Source organism: Coenobita brevimanus, chromosome 25 (genome assembly GCF_032717465.1).
Source record: "Coenobita brevimanus isolate Jiangsu-jjx chromosome 25, ASM3271746v2, whole genome shotgun sequence".
Classification (NCBI taxonomy): Eukaryota; Metazoa; Arthropoda; class Malacostraca; order Decapoda; family Coenobitidae; genus Coenobita; species Coenobita brevimanus.
The window spans coordinates 23,066,205-23,091,444 of NC_136978.1; the positions used below are offsets into that span (position 1 = coordinate 23,066,205).

General features: G+C 38.6%; 1 protein-coding gene and 1 non-coding gene across 4 annotated transcripts in view; both read left to right on the plus strand.

Annotated features, from left to right (window-relative positions):
- Nucleotides 1–21,452, plus strand: part of LpR1 (Lipophorin receptor 1) — an 838,382-nt gene extending 816,930 nt beyond the window's left edge. For 2 of the 3 annotated variants that reach the window (XM_080267931.1, XM_080267930.1), the window contains exon 17: nt 19,020–21,452. In XM_080267931.1, coding sequence (XP_080124057.1) covers nt 19,020–19,061 — 42 coding nt within the window. In that variant the 3' untranslated portion in view covers nt 19,062–21,452. Of the gene's footprint in view, nt 1–10,649; nt 10,694–19,019 lie in introns of all 3 variants that reach the window. The other variant, XM_080267932.1, reaches the window with a different exon arrangement.
- Nucleotides 6,629–6,747, plus strand: LOC145393953 (5S ribosomal RNA). Its single transcript, XR_013896303.1, has one exon. It is a non-coding gene; the product is annotated as a 5S ribosomal RNA (ribosomal RNA).
- Nucleotides 21,453–25,240: the final 3,788 nt, after the last annotated feature.

Consider the following 25,240-nt stretch of genomic DNA (forward strand, 5'->3'; position numbering starts at 1 on the left):
AGGGAGGGGGAGGCCAAGATTGAGATGGAGGGATGGAGTGGAGAGGTATATGAGAGAGGGGTGTGTGAGCTGGGAGCAGGGCAATGAAATGGAGGGGGACAGGGTGACATTGAGGCGATTTGTTTGTGGCCACCCTTTATGGGATTAAGTCGCCTAGCAATAGATAGACAGATAGATAGTTAAGGCCATGCTGTTGTCAGTGTGAGTTTACCATTAATAAACATCTTTATGTAGATGCTTCAGCTTAACATTTATCGCCATCAGTCCAGTTTTGAATAAATGCTGTTCAGCATTATAAGTGGCCTACCTTTGTGTGTGTGTGTGTGTGTGTGTGTGTGTGTGTGTGTGTGTGTGCATGTGCGGGCACTTGCTCTTGCTCAGAATTGCATATGTGCATGAAAAAAAGAATTACAAGAAAAAAAAGTTTATTGTATCTCAAAAACCTTGTGGTCCTTACTGAGGAGATACTGTACTTTGTATATGCTTGGGAATGCATATCCAATTCACACTCATAGTGTGAGCAAGATTCTATCAAGGTTTCTTTTAAACTGCTGTACAAAAAGGCTATTAACAACATCCATGGGGAGTCTGTTCCAGGTGCCGATCATGTATGGGAAAAATTTTTCACATATGTTGTTAAATCTTCAGATTCCAGCCTCAAACTTTGGTTTTGTGTTCAGACTAAACAGCTTTCTGTGGTCAAGAGAGAGAGAGAGAGAGAGAGAGAGAGAGAGAGAGAGAGAGAGAGAGTGTATGTACACAGCAGTAAACACGTTACTTAAGGATTACTCTATTTACCAGTGCGATAAACAAAGGGGAATAGTATGATAGCTAGATAAACAACACTACTCATAATAGGTAAATTAAAAGTGAATGCAGCATGACTAATATGCTAGAAGTTTATGTAATCGTAGGCAGTGATTACTAGTTACCATTGGTACACTAAGTTGGTTTAATTTTTTCTCTGATACCAAAGATAATGTTCCCATGCCAGATAGCATTATGACTGACTCCAAGATATACTGATTTTGGTTAATGTTATTAGATTTGCAACATTATGACTGACTCTAAGATATACTGATTTTGGTTAATGCTAGTAGATTTGCAATATTTGAAATATAAAGTAATGCATTGGTAAACTGCTTTATTAATTGATGTTAAGTAATGGACATGAATCTTCATGAACCTTATTAAGCAATCCTTTGATGGCATGAATTCATTAAGACCCACACAGGCAACACTACCAGCAACAAGTTACATACTTAAAGCTTGTGGGACCATCCTGTACTTTCTCCTTCTTAAGCAAAATACTGGAAAGAAAATACACAAGAACATAAAAAGATGACTCATTGACTACTATGCTTACAGGAAAACAAGTAAATGTAGATAAAATATAATTTCACAGTTTGTAGTGTCAGGAACAAATGTTTGCATTATATTTCACCTTTTCCACTCTTCACTTTCCTCTCCTGGCAAGTATTTTCTGCGCATAGATGATACTCTTTGATATGATGCATCTGAGAGAAAAGTGACAGACTTTCCCGAAATGTGAAGTATATGCAGTGGAATAGCAGGTTAACTTTATTCCCAAAATATACTTCATGATTTTCCATTCTGCAACTCTGTTCAATGTTTATAAGAGCCATATCCCAACCCTAGATGCAGTGTGCAGCTTGGATCATATACATATGACATCAGTATAACATCTGCTTATGTCAACATAGACATATGCAGTAACAAATTTCAAAGTGAACTAAAATATGATAGTCATGAAATGCAAAGAACAGACTTAAAGCAGCTTCCACCAAGTCAACAGTTAAACTTTTACCTAGACAGCACAGTCCACCAAATAACACCTCATGTGGTCCTAAGCAGTATTCTATAATCACAAGCATTCTTTAAAAATGTTAATAGTTAATTCAACAGAAGTGCAGCACACAGCATCATTTGCCTAACTCGCTGAAAACATTAAAAAAAAAAAAAAAAAAAATGCATTTCAAAACTTAGTACATTTATCAGTTGCTGCTGACATCACTGAAAAAAAAATCCTGTATACAGACAGTCCATAAGATTGGTAGAAACTAAGCCTGTCCCACACAGACATCAGGCTTGTAAATCCCCTTTACTTGGATAATGTAATTTTTAGTGTGTGTGTATGTGTGTGTGTGTGTGTGTGTGTGTGTGTGTGTGTGTGTGTGTGTGTGTGTGTGTGTGTGTGTGTGTGTGTGTGTGTGTGTGTGTGTGTGTGTGTGTGTGTGTGTGTGTGTGTATGTGTGTGTGTGTGTGTGTGTGTGTGTGTGTGTGTATGTGTGTGTGTGTGTATTTACCTATTTGTAGTATACAGGAATTGAGCGATGCTCGTGTTGTCCTGTCTCCATATCCACATTTATCTAGTTTACTTTTACAGACATGAATGTTTTTCTCCTGCACCACCTTTTTGTCTAAGTCATTCCAAATACTTATGTATTTACCCAATATACCTAATTGAGATACACACGAGATATGCTATGCTCGTGGGTTCCCATCGCTGTTTCTCAGTAAGTCAAATTTAGCTTTAAACTCGTTTAAGTTTTTAGACTGGATGATCTCTTTGTCCAGGCTATTCCATAAGTCTATACTTCTGTAAGGAGAGCTATATTTCTTGATGTCCTTCAAGCAACTTGACTTTTTCAATTTCATTCCGTGTCCTCTTGTTGCTCTCTTATCCCATAAAAACAGATCTTCTCGGTCAATTTTATCTACTCCCACCATGGTCCTGAACACTGCAATCATGTCTCTCCTCTTTCTCCTTTCCTCTAAGGAAGACAAATCCAGCTTTTCCAGCCTCTCTCTGTATGACAGATCTGCCAGACTGGGGACCATTTTGGTTGCTGTTCTTTGTATTCTCTCAATCTTGTTTATATCTTTCTTTTTGTGTGGGGACCACACTACCGCTGCATATTCTAACCTGGGGCGGATCATGGCCACTGTCAATTTTTTCATCATCTCCTCATCCATATAATGAAATGCTACTCTTATGTTAGGAGTTTATAAGTCTCTGTAACTATCTTATTAATGTGCTTTTCAGGTGACAAGCTATCTTGGACCAGCACTCCTAAGTCTTTCTCTTCTTTCATTTTAGTGATTAATTCATTACCCAACAAATAATTCATTGATGGCCTCCTGGTACTTTTACCCATTTCCAATATTTTACATTTCTTTACATAAAATTTCATTTCCCACTTCCGGCTCCAATCATGTATCCTATCCAGATCCTCCTGCAGCATTTTACAATCCTCCTCAACCTCTACCTACCTCAAAATCTTTACATCATCAGCAAACAGACTTGTATAACTGTTCACTCCATCTACCATATCATTTACGTAAATCAGGAACATTACTGGCGCCAACACCGATCCTTGAGGGACTCCACTTGTTACTTCCCTCCATCCAGACATCCTATCCTTTATTACTGTCCTCATTTGTCTGTCTCTCAAAAAGTCTCTCATCCATTCCAGGAGTTTCCCCTTCAGTCCTCCCATATATTCTAGTTTCCACATTAGTCTCTTATGAGGTACCTTGTCAAAGGCCTTCTCTAAGTCTAAGTACACACAATCCACCCAACCATCTCTCTCCTGTACCTCGTCAATCGCTCTTGAGTAAAAGTTCAACAAGTTAGAAACACATGACCTTCCACTTCTGAATCCAAACTGACATTCAGCCAAAATATTCATCTCTTCTAGATATTTTATCCATCTGTCGTTCAGGATTCTCTCGCACAATTTTGCGACCATGCTGGTTAGAGACACTGGTCTATAATTCAGGGGTTCTTCCCTGTTTCCTCCCTTATAAACTGGTACCACATTTGCCCTCTTCCATTCTTGTGGCACTTTCCCCTCTTCCAGAGAGCACATGATTAAACTGTGAATTTTATCCGCCAGTTGTTCTCTGCATTCCTTCAGTACCCAATTAGAGATTCCATCAGGTCCTGGGGCTTTCCTTACATCTTGGGTTTCCAGTAATTTATACACTTCCTGTACCTCCACTTTTATATCTTTTAGCACCGGTACATTTCTAATCACTCCCTCCCCTTCCACAAACTCTTTTTCATTAGTGAAAACTGATTGGAAACATTTGTTGATTATTTCAGCTTGCTCTGCTACATCTTTATAGACCTCTCCTTTTACTTTCAATTTGGTGATTCCTTCCTTTTGTTTCAGTTTACCATTAACAAATCTATAAAACAGTTTGGGTTCATCCTTGCATTTGTCTATTATACCTTTTTCAAAACTCCTTTCTTCTTCTCTGCGTATTCTTGTGTATTCATTTCTAGTTCTTCTATATTCTTCCTTTGTTCTGTTGTTACCTCTCTTTCTCCAGTTATTCCACGCCTTATCTCTCTCTTTTTTTGCTATCATACGCCTTCTATTAAACCACTCCTTTCTCCTGTTTTCTTTCCCTCTTACTCTTGGTAAAAATTTTTCCACTCCCAAATTATAGAGGTCTAGAAAGATATCCCACTTCCTTTGTATCTATCTTGTTTCACTGAACTTTCTCCAGTCCGCATTTTCAAAAAATTTTCTCAATCTTGTGAAATTTGCTTTCCCAAAATTGTATCTTCCCTGTCTATGAAGCTCGTCTCTTGGCTCAACTTTTCCTATTGTCATCTGGAACACAATGACCACATGATCACTTTTTCCTATAGGACAGAAATATTTCAATGATTCTATTACATCAGGTTCTTTGGTAAACAGTAAATCTAACCTTGCTGGTGTGTCCTCACCTCGGAACCGTGTCTCTTCTCTGACCCATTGCGTCATCACATTATTCATTATTATATATCCATGCGGCTTTCATGGATTTGGAGAAAGCATATGACAGGGTGGATAGACAAGGATTGTGGAAAGTATTAAGAATATATGGAGTAGATGGGAAGTTGTTGAATGCTGTGAAGAGTATGTATGATGGTGCTATGGCAGCAGTGCGTGTGGATGGTGAACTAAATGAATTTTTCTCTTTGAAGGTTGGGTTGAAACAGGGATGTGTCATGTCTCCATGGTTGTTCAATCTGTACATGGATGGGGTAATAAAAGAGGTACAAGGTAGGGTAGTGGATGTTGGAGTGGCCCTGGTGAGAGAGGATAGTGTTTGGAAACTCCCTGTACTGTTGTTTGCAGATGATACTGTGTTGTTGAATGAAGGCGAAGTGGAGCTGCAAGGCTTGGTGGATGAGTTTGGGAGAGTGTGTAAGAAACGGAATCTAAAGGTGAATGTAGGGAAGAGTAAAGTGAGAGAGGTGAAGTCAGTGAATGTACAGCGAGGTTGGATGGTGAGGAATTGGAAAATGTGAGTACGTTTAAGTACTTGGGTAGTGTGATGAGTAAGGATGGAGGTTTGGAGGGTGAAGTGCTTGAAAGGGTACAGCAGGGAAGAAAGGTTGCTGGTTCTTTGAAAGCAGTGATAAGAAACAGGGAAGTGAGCATGGAAGTGAAAAAGTTACTACATGACAGTATTGTGATACCAACCCTAAGGTATGGAAGTGAAGCTTGGACGTTGTTGCAAGGACACAAGTCAAGAGTGAGAGCAGTGGAAATGAGTTATTTAAGAGGAGCCTGTGGAGTCACATGGAGAGACAGGCTGATGAATGAAGATATAAAGGAGCGCTGTGGTGTTCATGTGGATGTGATAGGAAGTGTTATGAGGAACACACTGAGGTGGTTTCGCCATGTGGAAAGGATGGAGGGTGAGAGACTGACGAAGAGAGTGTATGTGAGTGAGGTGGAGGGGGGAAGAGGAAGGGGGAGGCTGAGGATGAGATGGAGGGATGGAGTGGAGAGGTATATGAGACAGGGGGGTGTGAGTTGGGAGCAGGGCAGTGAAATAGCAGGGCAACGTGGAGGCGATTTGTTTGTGGCCACCGCAAACGGGTTTGAGGCATCTGGCAATAGATAGATAGATAGATATTAAATAATATAGTCCCCCACGAATTGCAACAAAATAAAAGACATGCATGGATGATAAGCGACACAAGAGTGGGGTAGGACTGAGGGAGAGGGAGGGAGGAAAGCCAGCCAGCTGTGAGCATGGGGAGGGATGGAGGAGGGACGTGGGGGTTGGAGAAGCGAGAGATGCCATGGGACTTCACCATTTGGTGAGGAGGTGGAAGGGCGCTTTTGATTTGTTGGTGGGTTAGGTTCTGTGTTATTTCTCCGAGGGTGGTATGTTCCCATTGATCTGGCTGGCTGGGGAACTTTCGCCATTTGGTAAGGACCCTTACAGCCATTCTTGCTCACCTTGTGGTTTACTGTATATCTGTTTTCCTCATGTGCGGCCGGTATTTTTCCGTTGATTGGGGTGGCCAGGTGATTTCGTCCATACGTTAAGGATCCCTACAGCCATTCTCGCTTACCTTGTGAGTTAGGGTCTAATACCGGCGCGTGGACAGAGAAGCTGGTGAGTCACTGGATAAATTTTTTTTGTAATTTGTCCTGGCCGGCAATTTAACCTGGACCTTTTATGAACGGTTACAGATAATTAAATCCCGTTAGTTATATTATAGCCACCTAATGAACAGATACGGAGCATGAACAGATACTTACTGTACAGTTAATCGAGGGATTATTGTGTTTATTATATATATATATATATATATAACGGCCATACCACGTTGAGTACACTGCTTCCCGTCCGATCAGCGAAGTTAAGCAACGTTGGGTCTTGTTAGTACTTGGATGGGTGACCACCTGGGAACACCAGGTGCTGTTGGCATAACGTTCTCCCTACGTGTCAAGTGGGGTTGGTGGAGGATTAGTGCCCCTCCCTGTAAAACAATTAACTCTAAGCCCTTGGCCACCCCGTTTGGGATACATGGCGTCTGGCAATGAATGAATATATATATATATATATATATATAATATATAAGTAATCCCTCCAATATCCGACGTAATAGGGCCATAGGCAGGTCCAGATGCTGGTCCTGTCCGGATATTGGGTCCCAGCTTATGGACTTGTACTTATGGACCCTAACTCAGAGGAACACCTATACAACTCCCTCTGGACATGCATAGCACCTATTTAAGACCCAAATCACACCAATAAGGCACATAAATGACTGAAATAAATGCAAAAGAAGCATAAAATGAGGGTTTAGAGGTAGGTTCATACAATATTAAACATTCTGGTTACTGGCTCCTGGACTGGTACTTATGGACCCTAACCTAGCCTAAGAGAAAAACACATGCATAGCTCCTAACACCCTATCCACACCAATAAAGGACATTAAAGAGTGAAATGAGGTGTTTGAGGTAAGTATAGTATGGAAAAAAGTACAGTATGAAACATTCTGCCTACTTACAGCAAGTCCATGGCCACCTCGATGAATAACCGCCTCCTGTCGGACTCTGACAGTAAGAAGGATTTCCTGAAGCACTTCCAATACACTGTTCATGAAGTCTTGCACTGAACTTAGTCAATCGCACCCAGAAGTCCGTTCTCTTCACAGTGCGCACTGTTGTCTAACTAATGCTCCATTGTAACTTATTAAGTGTTGCACTCTGCACTTTAACTTTTCCCATTTTTCTAATAATTTTCTAAAGCAAAAACAAACAAGTCTATTTACGTTAAATTTTGTTCCAAATTATTCACTCACAACTGTAAATCCTTAACACAACACACTGTTTTTTTCACTGTACAACACTGTAAATTCCCGTGTGGTCTAGTGGAGAAGTTCTTGCTGTTTAATCACTGTCAGAGTCCGAGAGTATCACTGGCAGGTGACCTAGGGGTGCGTCGCTGGATCGTGGTGATGGCATACCCACTGCAGACGACTCTGAAGACAGACGCAAACTCACGTCGAGCGGTGACTCCACCGTGGCTGATGTGCTGGGCTGTGGCTCGGAGCATGAGGGCCTGTCTTGGGGAGGCAACGGAGTGGAGCCAGGGCTGGGCACAGCGGGGGTCACGGGCCTGAAAAAACTGTCAATCGTTGATTGACGCAAGGACCGACAATTCTGACGATTGATGATGCACTTCCTCCACAAGTCCCAAGGGCCCCATCTCCCTGTCGCAGTCCGGGTGTTCCAGGTAGTCAAGGACGAACTCTAGGTGTTCCCGGAGTGCGCTCAGCTTGGGGATGGCTGGAGTAGTGTCCTGCTGAGAGGAGTCCGCATCATCGTCGCCGTCCTCGTTGGAATCTTCAAGCTCGGTACTGACACCTGCAACTGAAGACGCGATCTCGATATCAGACAATGTCTGATACCTAGGATCGCCCTCGTCGTCATCCAACCACTCACGCACGTCATCCACATCAACATCGTCGCCATGCATACGTAGCTGTGCATGGAAGTCATCCACGTCAAACCCTAGAAAATCGTACTCCACATCTGTTCCGAGAAGCAGACGAGACCAACCATTTTCTAGAGTCTTGACAGGGACTTCCTTCCATGCACTGGCCCAGTTGTAGAAATGCAGACTTGATGTTGTAGCGGCAAAGGTTTTCCAAAGTCCGCTGGCCTCGTGTGTCCCATCCCTCCCTGCGCTCGTCCTCGTCCTCGAGAACAACCATCACCTCGTCCAGGAACTTCTGTCGGTATAGGCGCTTTGTTGCCACGATCATTCCTTGGTCCATTGGTTGGATGAGAGCAGTCGTATTAGGTGGCAGAAACATGCACCTAATCCGGCCATTCTTAGCCACCAAGTCCTTGTCGCACGGGTGGGCAGGTGCATTGTCGAGGAGAAGGAGGGCCTTTACCTGGTCATGCGGGATTCCCAGTGTCTTCGTCTGGTAATTGATGACCACCTTGACGAAGTGGCGGTGGAACCAGTCTTTGAAGATCTGGGCTGTAAACCATGCCCTCAAAGAATGGTACCAGACGATAGGAAGGACATCCATCACCCCACGAAGACACCGAGGCTGCTTTGCATGGCCAACAACAACGGGCTTAAGCCGGTGCATGCCGTTAGCATTGGCACAACACAAAGCAGATATCTGTTCCTTGGAGAGCTTGCGGCCAGGTACACGCTTCTCCGTCACCTCGGCTAGAGTGTTCGTAGGCAAAGAGCGATAGAATAAATCAGTTTCATCAGCGTTGTAGACTTGACCGAGAGTGAGGCCCTCCCTGTCGATCAAGCCTTTCACCTTGTGCTGAAACTCGTCAACTCCATCCTCGTTAGCGTCCAAAGCTTCGCCATGAGCTTTACGGTTGGTAAGGCCATGCCGAAACTTGAACACGAAGAGCCAACCCTCAGATGCCTTGAAGTCTAGGGCGTCGTGAAGCCTGGCGAACTTCTCAGCAGCAGCCTTCAGCTCCATTCCACGTACCGTCACACCAGCAGCACGTTGCTGTCGATACCAAATCAACATGGAGCGGTCGATTTCAGCAAACTTGGGAGTAAACATCACCTTCCTCTCTACGTTGCGATTGCTTCCCGACGAGAAGTCAGCCGTGTACTGCATGAGTTTGTCTCGGGATCTCTTGATATCGAACAAAGTAGATCGGGCCAGGTTGAACTCGCGGAGGATGCGGGAAGAAGACCACCCTGCATCTACTTTCTCCAATATCTCCCGTTTCTTCTCCAGAGTCAACACCTCTCTCTTCCTCTTCTCAGGCGGTGGGGCCATCATCACACACACTAATAGGAGGCCCGAGAGCAGCGGGAGTGCCTGCAGCAGGAGTGCCTGCAGCAGGTAAGGCACCACCACAAAAGCGAGCACGTGGGCAGCCATAACGACGAGCGTGCACTCGCGGCGAGAGACAGGCGGAAAGTGGGGATGATGCAGTGGTGCTCTATCGGACGTCTGAGGAACGACGCGCCACAACAAAGCTGTCCTGCGCTGCGCGCAGCAAGTTCAAATTACGGGCGGGAATCCCCCCCCCCCCGGACCATTTTGGGAATTTTGGATCCCGGGACGATTATGTCCGGTTAGTGGAGATGTTTGAATATTGGGCGTTTGGATATTAGAGGGATTATTATTATTTATATATATATTTATATATATGTACAGTATATATATATATATATATATATATATATATATATTATATATATATATTATATATATACATATATATATATATATATATATATATATATATATATATATATATCTGTACATACATGAGTACATGTACATACATTATAGTGTATATATAAAGTTGGCTCTTTGGGCCATATTTTGTGTGGCATAGGTGGTGTTGTAGTACCTCTTATTTAGCAATAATTATGCATATTGTATCTTGACTTGTACAGGTACTGTATATTAATTAATAAATATCATTTCAGTATCAGTGTAGCTTGCATCAGTAGCATACAAGAGGATATTGAGTAATGCCAGATTAATTGCAAAGGAATAAATGTTATAAAATCTCCATAGCCACTTAGAATACAATCTCTTATGCAGCTCTCATGTCTGTACTCTTGCAGAATACTAATGATGACAGACTTAATGCATAACGATTTGTTAGTCTTATAAATGTAGAAACTCTTGAGTTGAACTGATTACAGAATTTTATTTTCACAGGATTAGTGTATCATATAATCTGAAATTATATTTTGTGTGATACAGCAGTGATATATAAAAAGAAGCATGATTCATATATTGCTAGTCTTTCTTGTGTTCCCAATGCACGCCTGAAGGCACTAACGCACCTTCTTCACTCACCCCATTTTAGGGCCTTTGTGAGCCAATGGTTAACACGCTCAAATTCTAATGACGGTAAGCCACATTGGAAGTACACTGTGGTATATTGTGTTTGCTCTTGATGTTATGTAGAGAAGGTGACCCATTTTTCTTTTAGTGTCCAGCAGTCAGTTAACCCCCTTTAGCCTGAAGATCTCTTTTTTGTTTTATGCTTGCTTCCACCAAATGATTTTACTCAGTATAGAGAGAGATATGGCAATGAAGGGGGTTAGAATAGAAACAGGCTCCATTAACCCTCCTAGCTATGAGAAGTCTCCCGTAAGCTGAATAAAATCATGAAAAGGTAGCTGTGATAAAACATAAATTGTGTCATCACAGTGAGGAGGTTAACTGTTTTGATCCAGCTCATGCATTATGTATAACAAGATTTAGAAGAAGTAAGTAGTGCTCAGTGCTCAGAATGTTCATCCCTCTTTTACTTTAGTTCTGTAGAGATTGTAGTGGTAGTCATTGGCTAGATATCAGTGCTTATCAAAGTTATGTTCTAATCAATAGCAATTCTTCTAAGGTGAGTACCTTGCATTATGATTTAGCTTGCATAATGGCAGCTACAAATTTTAAGTGAATATAATCAGTGGTAGATCCAGATGAGGGGTCCAGGGAATCCACTTCCTCCCCAACCATTTTTTTTCTTTTTCCCTCTGCAGCAGGTATACATAATTATTGAATGAAAAATGGCAGTAATGTTCCATATTGTATGAATCTGATCATATTTATGAAGTTTGGTTGGTAATGTTTGTAAATTATACGAGTACCATATACAGTATATATATATATATATATATATATATATATATAATTATTTTTTATCTGTGGTTTAATGTCTGAGAAAGGGAAGTAGTTTTGGTCCTTCCATTTTCAGAGATGCTGGATCTACCCTGATGTAGGGAAAATTTCAGTGAGAGATTGCTAGCTTCATTTTGAAGTTTGCTTTCAAGTCTGTTGCCTTGTCCAACCCTTTACTGCAAAAACTGCCCCTCTTTTTGTTTTAGAATCTGTATGAGATATTATTATGATTACTATTGTCACCATTTCATTTTAATGTGAACACACAGAGGCAGGAAAAGGTGAAGGATCCAGACCCACATTCCAGCTCTTCTACATCACTTTTATGATATGAAGGGATGATGACGATGATGATCCCTGCATATCATAAAAGTGATGTAAAAGAGCTGGAGTGTGGGGCTGGATCCTTCACCTTTTCCTGCCTCTGTGTGTTGCCCATCACTTATGATGCAAGAAGCCTAGCTCCTCTTTTGGCACATGATGAAGATGGTGTATCAGTATCTGCCTTTCTCTTCTGATTTGTGTTGCCAGGAAAAAAAAGTCAAAATTTTTGACACCCTAATGCCATTGTTGAAAATTTCAGGTAGACAGCCACTGTTCCTTTAAAACTATCAGTAGTAATTTTCTTCAAGGTTCTGTCTACGCTTATTCTTGAACAATGATTCCCAGCTCTACTCATGTACCCACTTTTCTGGGCATTCATCACAGCAGTCTTTACAGAATCAAATGAATGAACCATGGACATACTTGCTTTCTGGTTAGATTAGTATTTTTTCTTGAGGAAAAGCACCCTTGTTAGTTTTAATGCATCTGATATCGAAAAATAAATTTTTCCTATTTCTGTTTGCCACAGTCTTTCCCATGACCAACCATTTACTGTCAGTAACACAACTTCTCTTAATATCTTAGGCAAAGTCCCCCCCCCCTTCTCTCTCTCTCTCTCTCAAGATAGAGAGATGTGGAACTTCAGATCTTCTTGGTGTGAGACAAGCTCAAAGTAGCTGATGTAGAATGATAACTTTGCATGATAGCATGAAATGAGTTCTTCAGCCTGCCAACATCTTCATATTTTGTGTAGTGAACTGCATAGTGCTGCCCCTGCATGATTCTGCATCTTTCCTTTTGACATTCCATAATGACACTTTAGTAGTTCATATTTGAAGAATTTAACATTTGGCATTGATAATAGTATAGTTTATTGAATACTGTAGTTTTTACTCTTACAATGAAAGTTTGATGCCTCCTGTTTAGGGTTAGGGCATTGCACTTGAATGTTGGGGCAACAACTTCAATATCTAGCTACATGTATAGTTGTTACCTCTTGTATTGTGTACCCTAGCAAATTATTAGATTGATGATTCTTCTGATCCTTTTATGATGTCATTTTTTCTTTAAATTAAGTCTTTTACCTTATTTTAATGGCTGCAGAAAATTGTTTATAGTATGTTACTGGTAGTCAGGTTATATTTTCCAAGTGCAGTTGAGTTTAACCATTCACTTACTCTTATAGTGTGGCATATGACCATATAGGTGTTTTTATAAAAATGTGGTTGTGCCAGTGAAAAGGAAAAACTTTTTGAAGATTGTAAAAATACCCTGTCAGGGAGTCTATATCCATTTCAAGTTGACTGTAAATCATAGCAGATAACATTATGTACCTATCAGACCAGAAGAACAGATTTTGATTTTTCCATCCCATCCATCCATTGCCAGACGCCATGTATCCCAAACGGCGTCTGGCAATGGATGGATGGGATGGAAAAATCAAAATCAGTTCTTCTGTTATGATAGGTACATAATGTTATCTATTTTGATTTTTGCGTTCTTTTATTCCACAAGCTTTAAAAAGGACAACATTGGTAGCCTTTCAGGCTTTGATTTTTTTCTTTCTGCATGGAATAAAAGTAAACCACTTTGTTAATTTATACTCTATAAAGTATCACCAGAATTGATACCATGTTGATAAGTCATCCAGTAGCCCTTAGTATTTACATCCTGCTGTTTGGGATTCATGCATACTAACATATTCTGTGGTGAAGGATTAAGCAGGATCAGCAGCTAGGAATAAAAGAAATGAAAGTATAAGCTCACAGTAAAATCATTCATTCATTCATGTATCATGCAGGCCTTTGAAATTGTTCACTTCAACACACAGGCTGTAATGTAAACTTGGGAGGCCTTGGGAGGCCTTAGCATCATTACAGTGGTTTGATATTCATATTAGATTCTTCAGAAACATTCTTATTTTTTAATTGCTCTCGTGGAAATACTTCTGTTCATTAGGGTTTTGAACTACCAGAAACAACGAATTTTAATATATTGTAAATATTGTATGTTGGGGCAATAACTTCAGTATCTATCTACATGTATAGTTGTTAAAGTGCATGGCATCGTGTAATTTAAGCTCCTGTCAGTGGTACTGTATTTAGGTACCGGTATATATATATATATATATATATATATATATATATATATTATATATATATATATATATTTATATATATATATATATATATATATATATATATATATATATATATATATATATATATATATAGTCTATCTACTTATCTAAATGTTTCTCTACAGTAGATATAAATATATATGTACACTCTCCCAAAAAAGTATCGGCACTCTTACAACACGTATCATTCTGAAACATGGATGAAACATTGTGATATATGGGCATCCTGTAATTATAAGTGCAACTATTATCTCTGGTAATTTTTAGAACTCAAAATTGCAGAAAGATTCACCTACTGGGTAATATATGTTTTGAGGCACCACATTTATAGAATCATGTGTCTGCGTAAGTTGCTCATTTTCACAACCATCGTAACCAAAGGGGCTGATACTTTTTTGAGATGGTTTGCATATATATATATATATATATATATATATATATATATATATATATATATATATACACACACACACACACACACACAGAGTAAAAGTCCACTCATTCGGCATCTGGTCTTTGGCGATTTTCATAAATAGTCCCATTATGAAAGTTTTCTGCTCTAACAGTACATATGCTGAGCCAATTGGCACCCACAATGAGGTCGCCGCCTTTCCACTGGTACCCATACTGATACCCACGTTGTGCACCCATAGTTGCCAATATTGTGCTGTTGGTGCTAGATCTAGCACTTTTCATAATAATATATCACCAATAAATATTAGATTTTCTTCTATATCTAGCACGTTTTGAAGTCCAATTTAGTAATTTAGTGCAAAGGTTTGAACAGTTCACCTATAGCTTAGCACATTTTAAAGTTGAGCATAGCACTTTTGAAGATTTCTGCACGCGCCGTCAGCCATCATGACTCGTGAGTGTCGGGCCTTGTGAGCGAGACCTTTTGAAAGTTTGGATACTTTGTTGTGATGTTTCATGCCCATCCTCTCATTCTCATGTTGTGCAATGACCTCTTCTAGTGGGAAACCTACTGATGTTTTGGAAAAAATCCACCCATAAGGTGCTGACCATCACCAAGAAGACTGAGTTATTGAAAAAACTGGAGGCAGGTGTTCTTAGGAAGAAGATGGTGGAAGATTTCGGTGTGAGCTCTTCCACTACATACGACCTTAAGAAACAGAAGGCCTATTTAGTGCGTTGGGTTGACCATTAATACTTCCCAGAAACTGTGATTGCATTGGGGTGACCGACAATGAATGCTAGAAACTTTTTGGCAGGTTTTCTTGGTCATCCAGCAGTCTGTGCTCTTTTGGCACCTGCTTGGTCCCGAAGATGCCGAATGAAAGGACTTTTACTGCCTATATCTTTCTATCTATCTATCTATCTATCAATTTATCTATATACACACCAGTGTATGTACTGTACACACACACACACACACACACACACACACACACACACACACACACACACACAAAATGATGTGGAAACCACGTATGCTGAAATGGTGAAAGTAAAGAAAGACTTGGAAACAAGGGTGGAGGAAAAAAGCATTAAAAAGGAAGTGAAAAGAATAATCCAAAACAATCCAAAGTTAGTCAGAGATTCAGTAGATATAAACAAATCTATAGTAATCACTGGTATAGAAGAGAAAGAAGTAAAAAACAAGATCACAAGAGACATAAAGGAGATGGCAAATGTAATGAGCTTACTGAAGGAAGTATCAGAGGAAATCTGTAGTAAAGACATAGAGGAACACAAAAGGTTAGGGAAATATGAGAAAAGCAAGACAAGACCTCTAAAGGTGACTTTCCAGAGTGTAAACACTGTGGAAGAGATACTAAAAAATGCAAAGAATCCTATGGAAAAAGAGGAGTTCAAAAATGTATGGATCAAAAGATGCCTAACACAAGAGGAACTGGAATTACTGAAAGAGAAAAGGGAGGAAGCAAAAACAAAAAATGAGGGAAGTTCAGAAGAGGAGAAGAAGAATTTTTTTTACAAAGCGATAGGATTGCAGGTACGAAAGTGGTACACAAACAGGACGGAATAAAAAGGAGGAAGGTAGTAGAACCATGTCATGACAAGTATGTAAACAAGATGATAAAGTTGATGTACTCAAATGTGGATGGAATGGTATCTAAATTACTAGAGATGAATGATTATGTCAGAGAAAATGAACCACAAATAATATGCCTAACTGAAACAAAATTAACACCAAGGATATCCAATGACATACTAAACTTAGAGGAATACAGTATATGGAGAAGAGACAGAAATTTAAAAAAAGGAGGAGGAATTATAATATTAACTAAGAAAAATCTAAAAGTCAATGAAATAAAACTAGATATACCATCACAAGTAGAACTGATTGCAGTAGAGATCAACACATCTGAAGGTAAAGTAATTGTAGCCAATTTGTACATGCCACCCAGATCAAACACATGGGAAAGAGATGAATATGAGGACCTGGCAGAGAGTACAATTCAGAGTTTAAGATCATTACTATATAAAATGGAAGAGAAATCAGAAAGAATTATACTAACTGGGGATTTCAGTACAAATATAAATTGGAATACACTAGATATATTTAGCCAAGAAAGCTGTTGGGACCAAAAGCTCCTAGATCTCGTACAAGAGTTCTTCCTAACGCAACATGTGAGGGAAACCACCAGAAAAAGAGGACTTGATGTACCTTCAGTGCTAGATCTAATATTTACTAGGCAAGAAAATGATATTGACAGTTTAATATATCACCCCCCACTCGGCAAAAGCGATCATGCAGTACTGAATTATAACTTCAGGATAGCATATGACATAGTAAACAGCAATGACAGTTACAAAAAGAGCCTAAACTATGAAAAGGGAAATTATCAAGACCTAAAGAAGTATTTCTTAGAAGTTGATTGGGAAAATGAGCTTAGAGGACAAGATTTAAATGCAGTATATAAAAAAATTCTATGAATTTTATGAAATAGGAGTCTAGAAGTACATCCCACAGCACAAAGAAGCAGATAAGAAAATACAGAAATGGTTCAGTACAGAATGTAAAAAATCAAAAGAAAGAAGAGATCTGTTATGGAATAGATACAGAAGACATAACAGTGAAAGGGCGTATAATAATTACAAACAGGCAAGAAACGATTACACAAGAATAAGGAGGGAAGCCCAAAAGCAGTTTGAGGAGGATATAATAAATAAAAGTAGTGATCAACCAAAGCTGTTTTACAGCTATATCAGAAGCAAAACCAAAGGAAAAGATATAATACAATCCATTACGGATGAGGGAATCACTTATACACAAGAGAAAGATATTTGTGAAGCACTAAATAAGAATTTTTACAGAAGAAAAAAATTTTGAGAGGGACTATGTGGAACATGCATGTCCACACATACTACCAGATATACAAATAGCAGAAAAAGTAATACAGGAGGAGTTAAGTAGATTAGACAGAGGAAAAGCAAGTGGTCCTGATGAAATTTCATGTTGGGTACTACGAGAATGTGCAAAGGAGTTAAGTAAACCATTATTTTTAATTTTCAAGAAATCCTTGAGTCAAGGTAAACTACCTGATATTTGGAAAAAAGCAAATATTGTCCTCTTATTCAAGAAAGGAAATAGACAAAATCCACTCAACTACTGACCAGTATCACTGACCAGTGTTGTAAGTAAGGTATTAGAAAAGCTTATAAGAAAAGCTTGGGTAAATCATCTAGAAGAACACAGTATGATAACAGAAAGATAGTTTGGTTTCAGAAAAGGAAAATCATGGGTTACTAATCTGTTGAGCTACTATGACAGAGTAACAAACCCAATACAGGAAAGGGAAGGATGGGTGGACAGTATCTATCTAGATTTCAAGAAAGCTTTTGACACAGTACCACATCGAAGACTTTTATGGAAACTGTACCATCAAGGAGGAATTCGAGGCAAACTGTTTTGTTGGATGCAAGACTTTCTCATAAAAAGAGAAATGAGAACAGTACTAAGAGGAAACTACTCATCATGGAAAGAAGTGACTAGTGGAGTACCACAGGGTTCAGTGCTGGCACCAATCATGTTTTTAGTGTATATAAATGATATAGACAGTAACACTGGAAATGAGAGCTATCTGAATAGTTTGCAGATGATGCAAAAATATAAAGGAGAATTACTAACACAGACTCTTGTAAAGAGCGACAAGAAGAATTAAATAAACTTCATGAATGGAGTAGTACATGGCAAATGGAATTCAATGTGGACAAGTGTCATGTAATCAAGTTTGGTAAAAGTGGAAAAAGACCTGATTGGGATTATAAGTTAGGAAATAAAACCCTATACACATCAGAAAGAAAGAAAGACCTAGGTGTGATTATCAATAACAGACTATCTCCGGCTGACCACATCAGCGAGAAGGTACGGAACATGTATACACTGCTTGCAAATATGAGAATAGCATTCACATACATAAATGAAGACATGCTAAGAAGGATAATAACATCATTCATTAGACCAACCCTGGAATATGCATCAGTAGTCTGGAGTCCTCATCTCAAAAAGCACATAGACAAGATTGAAAAAGTTCAAAGGGCCGCAACAAGATGGATACCAAGCTTAAGGGACCTAAGCTATGAAGAAAGACTAAATAAACTGAATCTACCAACACTACAGGAGAGAAGGAAAAGAGGTGACATGATAATGCTATATAAGTGCATATCAGGGAAGGAGAAAATAGACATTAATGATTACTTATCATATGGAGAAGCATCAGCAAGAGGACACTGCAAAAAACTGCATAAGAAGAGAGGTGATAAAGACGTAAGGAAATTCAGTTTCTCAAACAGAGCAATTGATCAATGGAATGCACTACCGAATGAAATAGTGTGTGCCAAACCAATTCACAAATTTAAGGATATGTACGATAAATATGGTTTAAGACATGGGACAGTACGAGCTTGACTCATTCCTTTAAAGATACAATTAGGTAAGAACAATTAGGTAAGAACACACACACACACACACACACACACACACACACACACACACACACACACACACACACACACACACACACTTACTTACTTACTTACTTATTTTTAACTTCAGTTTGAGGGATGTGAAAGTTTATTGACTATTATATGTGTTGATCTTTTCAGTCCCTGGAGCCTCTAACAAATGGCAGCAACAACTTTGTCTGAGAGCAGGATGCCTCTTCATGGCCTGGATCCTGAGAGTGGCCCCAGCCTACACCTTCATCTTCTACGAGCCCCACATATGCATTGGACATCGTCAATTAAGTTTAACTAATTTGTGATACTACAGTATATTGAAACCAGTGACCATAGTGATTATCTCGTGGATCGATATTCTGTCTTTAAATATCCATGTGCATTTAAGAAAGAAACAAGAAGCCATTTTGTGGATTATAGACACTGCATCAGGAACTTAGTGCCCTGACTTTAGAGAGCAGTGGAGCTTGAAGAGGGCGAGTTGAAACCTTGCTCCTCCCGAGCAAACCAGCGCACACTCAACAGTGATACATCCCACCCATCATAGTGCACACTTGGCTTACAGCTCAGACTGAGGGTTGCTGGAATGGTGGGGATGCAGGCAGTGAGGCACTCACTTTTGTAAAGGACTTTCAAGTGGTGTTACTTGTACTTTTTAGCCAAAGAAGACACAGTGAATTAAAAAGTTGTCAAGACACATTCACAGTAAGGAGGTTCCTAAGAGTAGAGCTTGAACTAATAAATCCAGGATATTTGTCTGGGAGAGTCCGAGGGGAGAACAAGGTGGGAAGGCTGGTGTTGGTGTGATTGTGTCATTTGTTCCATGCTCACACTCTCTGTGCAGAAGTCATTCTCCAAAGTTGCCATTTTTACAACTTGATATTCTGTACATGAATACCCTCAAGTCTTTTTGTATATATATAAAGTAAATATATATATATATATATATAGGAAAAGTATCACACTTCCAGTGTTCTTTATTACATGAAACCACCTGTAACATAGCAACCAATCATTACTCTCTTACCTGTTTGTCAGTTGGACCTCTACTTTTGCTGAATTACTATATACATATTTTTAACAGTGCAATTACTTTATTTATTCATAGGGAAATGTGCCTGTCTAAAATTGTACATTGGAATCTTTGTAAATGTAATATCATAATTTGAACTTTTTTGAAATAATATTCTGTATGAACTGAGCAAGAATAAAAGGTATTAGCCAGATGTAGCAAGCCAACCTGGATCAGAAACTGGGCACAGAGTTTGTCCTGTTCTTGTGAGTACAAAGGCATTTCAATTGTTCCCATTTTTAGCAGTGGTACAGTGCTGCTGCTTGAGGTCATTATTCCTGGTTGCAAGCACAGCATTCCTTCACTTTAATGGTGTCCTTGTTCCCAGTTTTCTTAAAAGTTTTATAAGTTACCCATCTAAAGTAAACTTGCCAGGATTATTACCAGGGTCATACAGCCAGTGCACCACACTTTTTTTTTTTTTTTTCTCTTAATAGACCCGACAAATTGAAAGTTAAAAACAGTATCCTTTATTTCTTCTACTGGTACACGTATATAGATGGATTTTAAATGGCATAGTAGTCTAATAAGTAATTTTTTGTAGGTGGATCTGAAGGTGGCAGACAGAATTTTCCTTGGTATTGCTTGTTTATGGCAGTTTCTGTACTATGATGACCTTTTATCAGTAGTTCAAAATCCCTCGATATATGATCTGATGGAAAAGTTAAAGTGTGTAAGTGTTTTGTTACTAGTTGCACAAGTGTGTTTAAAGTGATAGCAGCCAATCCCACATGACCCCTAAGAAATTTTGGGGCCTGAGGGTAGGCTTTTCATTTTGTAATTCAGTATTACAGTATGTTGTATGGTAATTTTTGTCGGTCATTCTCTGTATGTATAAAGTTTAGTACTTTCACGCTTAGCACTGTCCCTCTAAATACTGTTACTTAAATTTCTCTCTGCCACCATCATGAAGGAATCATTCAATTCCAACATCAGAATCAACAGTATCACTTTGTGCCAAATTTTATGGGTCATTCACAGATTTTCCAGTTTGCACTTGAGGAAAGGGAAGGTCACACTACATTAGCTCAGTACTACTAGATAAATAATTTGATCCAGAAATTGGGTAATGCCATTTCACATAAGGCATATCTTCTTTGTACAGTATATGTGTTCTACAAAATATGTCATATTGTAGTTATCACAAACTTCTAAACAAACATTTTTAAAACAAGAATGAAATTGCCCAATCTAGTCCAGTGCATCATTTTCTTTTAATTTTGGCTGGTTGGTAGAAAGTAGTGTAGCAGATTAAACTTGTTTCATTATGTCAGTGTGCTTTTCTACCATTGCTGTCTTTTATGTGTAAATTGTAAGAGAATGTCTTGTAGGAACCATTGATCATATAGGAATAAGCACTCAGTGTGATTTATATATATTATCGGAAGTCTACAATTTGTCCTTGAAATAAAATTTGTTATTTGCTCCTACTTTTGAAGTCATGTAGCATGGAATTGTAATTTATTATAGAAACAGTGTAGACAATAAATGGCAAGGTTGTAAGAAAAGTATTCAGTTGTAAGAAAAGTATTCTGAAAAGTTTTTGTCAGGAAGCATCAGTATTTCTCAAGACCAGGCAAGCCAGTGCCAGAACCACAAGTGCAGTAATATTAACTGGAGTGGAACCAAGCATAAGACAAGTTCTTTATTATTTTCACATAATCGTTTCAAATCCCCTTCCTTGCCTCCAGCATTATTGAGCTGATGAAGTGTGAGTAACATGATAAGAGAGAGAGAAAAAAATGTGTATATGGATGCTTTCATAAAGTTATATACACATGATGAATATGTATTTGTGGCACCATGGTATGTAATTTGATTATTGTTCACTCCTACTTGGTAATTTAAGTATCCTTTTGGTAAATGAGGCAAGGCAGCCACTGATCTGAGGAGCAACTGAAGTTATATTTTGTCTTTTCTCAGATATCAAACCAACTGATCTTAAACAACGAGATCATTGTTCAAGCAAAATGAAGTGTTGCACAGCATACTATATTTGGTATATTTTGTTATTAGTAAATTTTTAATGATTGGACACCCCTGTAATGAATTTTGAGTTCTCTGACTTTTCAGCTGTTGTGACAAGTCTGTGTAAATTGTCAACCAAAGATTTACTCTTTAGTAGATTTTATTAATAAGGTAATCTAATTATAATTTTAAAGATTAAAAACCATGGCCTTCTTGACTTCTTATTCATAACAAGCGAAGTTCAGATCAGTTGATATTGCAAGCATACATTATTGTATTATAGAGTGTATATCAGTCAAGTTAGCCAGTCTGCTACCAGTGTCAGTGGAGAAATCATTTAAATTTTGCACTATATTGTTTGATGACTTAAAATACATAGAATGTACAGTAGTTTGTTCCACAACAGTATGTGATGTGTGTTAACCTCTACACGCCGGGGGTTATCCGATGTTGCACACTCCTCCCTGTGGGGGATTTCGTGATTTTGGAAAAAATTCCCTTACTTCAAACCCTAATATCTGCCAAACTAGGGAAAAAATTAAAGATACATAAGACTCACCAACTTCTCCTCTTTCAAATGAAAGTGTCCCCACGTCTCCAGGTGGTCCCGTTGATGAGTAAGGATAAGTTAAAGTTCAAAGGGTGGTGGGAAGACACTTGTGGCTGTACAAGTCAGTTGGTGTTGCTCCGCGCCCAAAATAAAGATGGCTATACACATCAACTGGCGCGTAGGGGTTAAGAGTAGATTTCTTTTACTTTTCAGTGGGACATTAGGTTTAACTGTGATATACAGTGTAGTCATGCTTTGTTCTGTTTGTAGTTCATTTATCTTTAGTTACATTTTGAATATACTGTAGTGTCTCTTAATACACACAGATAACTTGTACTATGAATGATAAGACATTTTTCAAAGTATTTTTTGTTACAAGTCTACATGTGTAATTCATACAGAATGTGCATGGTGCGTGGACATTTTTAATTGTATGATAGAAGACTTTTGTATAAGTGTTGCTGTACTTGGTGAGTGCAAAAGAGTATTTAAGTTGAGTGCAAGGAGTGCTCAGCTCAGCCTATTGATGTACTGCTTAATGGCTAGGATATTGGTTATCCTTGAGGACTGGAAGTTACAAGCATAACCCCTTCAGTTTAGTGACATGTTTGGTATTCTTGTTATTTCCAAAAGATTTTCTTCTGTTTAAGGGAGGCTTTTCTAACTGGAGAGGTCACATGTAGCCTTCTTAAATCCCTTCAGTACAAGAGGCCTTTCATAATTTGAATAAACTCCTCCAGAAGTAGCCAGAGTGTGGTGTGTGTATGTATATATATATATATATATATATATACCGGTAGGTATGAAAAATGTTAGTTTCATTAACCTTTAATACGTTAATCCGTCAAGTAGCTCCGTTAGTTGTTAATCCGCTAATTCCGCCATAAAATTATCGGAAATTAACTGTTAACTTCACTAATCACTAATTTGATAGTCACTAATCTGCTGCTTGCTAATTTTTGTTTTTTGCCTATGAAACTTGGTTTACCTTTATAAAAGACACTCGTAAAGCTAGATAAGTTTTATTAATACCCCAAAATATTTTAAAAATACAGTTAGAATTCAAAATTAATAGAAGTGGAAATGACACAATCATTCAGGTAGGTTATCACTACTCCTTCTCTACTTCTTCTGAGTCCTTCCTGATAGGCAGGTGCTCGTTCCCCTTCATATGCATCAACATGTTGAAATTCTTATCAGACAGCTTGGACCTCATGGCTCTGATGATGTCCTTCTGCAGGGAGAACAGGCACCCTGTGTTTTCCTGTAGGACACAAACTTGTCAAAATGCAGCCTGGGGTTCTCAGGCAGCTCAGAGTCATTATCCACCTTGGCCTTACCGACATCACCCTCACTAGCCACAACAGCTTCCTGGCTGACCAGTCTGTCCTGGCTGGCTTCAGTCTCAATTACAGACAACTGAGACAAGGGGGATAGACTCTTGCGATGTACTTGATTGAGACGCCATCACTATGAGTCTACGATCACTCCACAATCCAAAGCTCTCTTGGCTTAGAGTCACTATGACATTATTGATTAGACAATTTGGATGACAGTTTAAAATGCTTCTGACCTAGAGCGACCTGTAACAGAAAATAAATAACAGATTAATGGAAATCATAGGCAATTTTAACGGAAGTTAATGATAATCTGTTAACTTAAAATTAACGGATTAATGCGTAAAAAAAAAAAATTAGCTCTGTTATTAACGGATTAACGATTAACGTGTTAATGCTTACCACTGGTATATGCAGTATTATATATATATATATATATATATATATATATATATATATAAAATATGCATGTATATACATACATCAGGATTGAAGGATTTAATTTTTTTGTATTCCCTAGCTTGGTAAACCAGTTCAAAGGTATATACCCTGTACTACATCATTTTCAGTTGTGGACAAAAATCTCAACCCACTTCACTCCCCTAGGTTAAATAAAAGTCAGTGGGCAGTTATTTTCTAAGCCCTTTGAAGAAGTCTTCATAGCCTCCAAAACTTCCCAGAATGTTGTTTTAAAGGCTTCATTAAAGGTTGACTAAAATGTGGATTGATAATAAATACTGTCTGCATTAATTTTGTTCAAGCTGTCCAGATTTTTGTAAGTGGAAGGGGAGATTGTTCATGGCAGTAAACTCTTTTACACTGTGATCATAATTTTCTTCAGTACTCTTTTTGAATATTGTATGTCAGTTTATGAAAGTAAACTTGAAAGAGTTGAATATGCAAAGCTACAGCATATTCAAATTTGTATCATGCATGTTCTTAGGTGAATGAAGGCTACTGGTATATTGTCAGAATTGAGAAAGTGCATGTCAGCTGATTATACCTTTGATGTAGGCTGAGTGTGGTAACTGTCCAGAGATCCGTCCTGTCAAGACCTACTCTGCTTGACCAGTATCTGTCACTTCTCCATTTCACACATCGCCTGAAATGAGTTTATAAGGTAGTTCTGTTTGGAATCAGTATACATTTAAAGTCATGTCAAAATTTCATTAGAGTAAATGGTCTTTTAGGAATTTAGTCGGTACAAATTATCACCTGGTTAAATTTCAGATACTGTATATAACATACCAATAAGTAAAATTGCAGTTGATGCATTACTAGTAACAATTCTTTAGTAGTTTTTGTAACCACAGTATTCATGATTGGAAATTGTTTGCAGGTTTGGTAAAGTTTATCCATTAATAATTTCAAGGCTGCAGTGAACATCAGTGTGACGAATCACATTTTCTTTACTCAACTACAGTACTGTACTCTACACCTT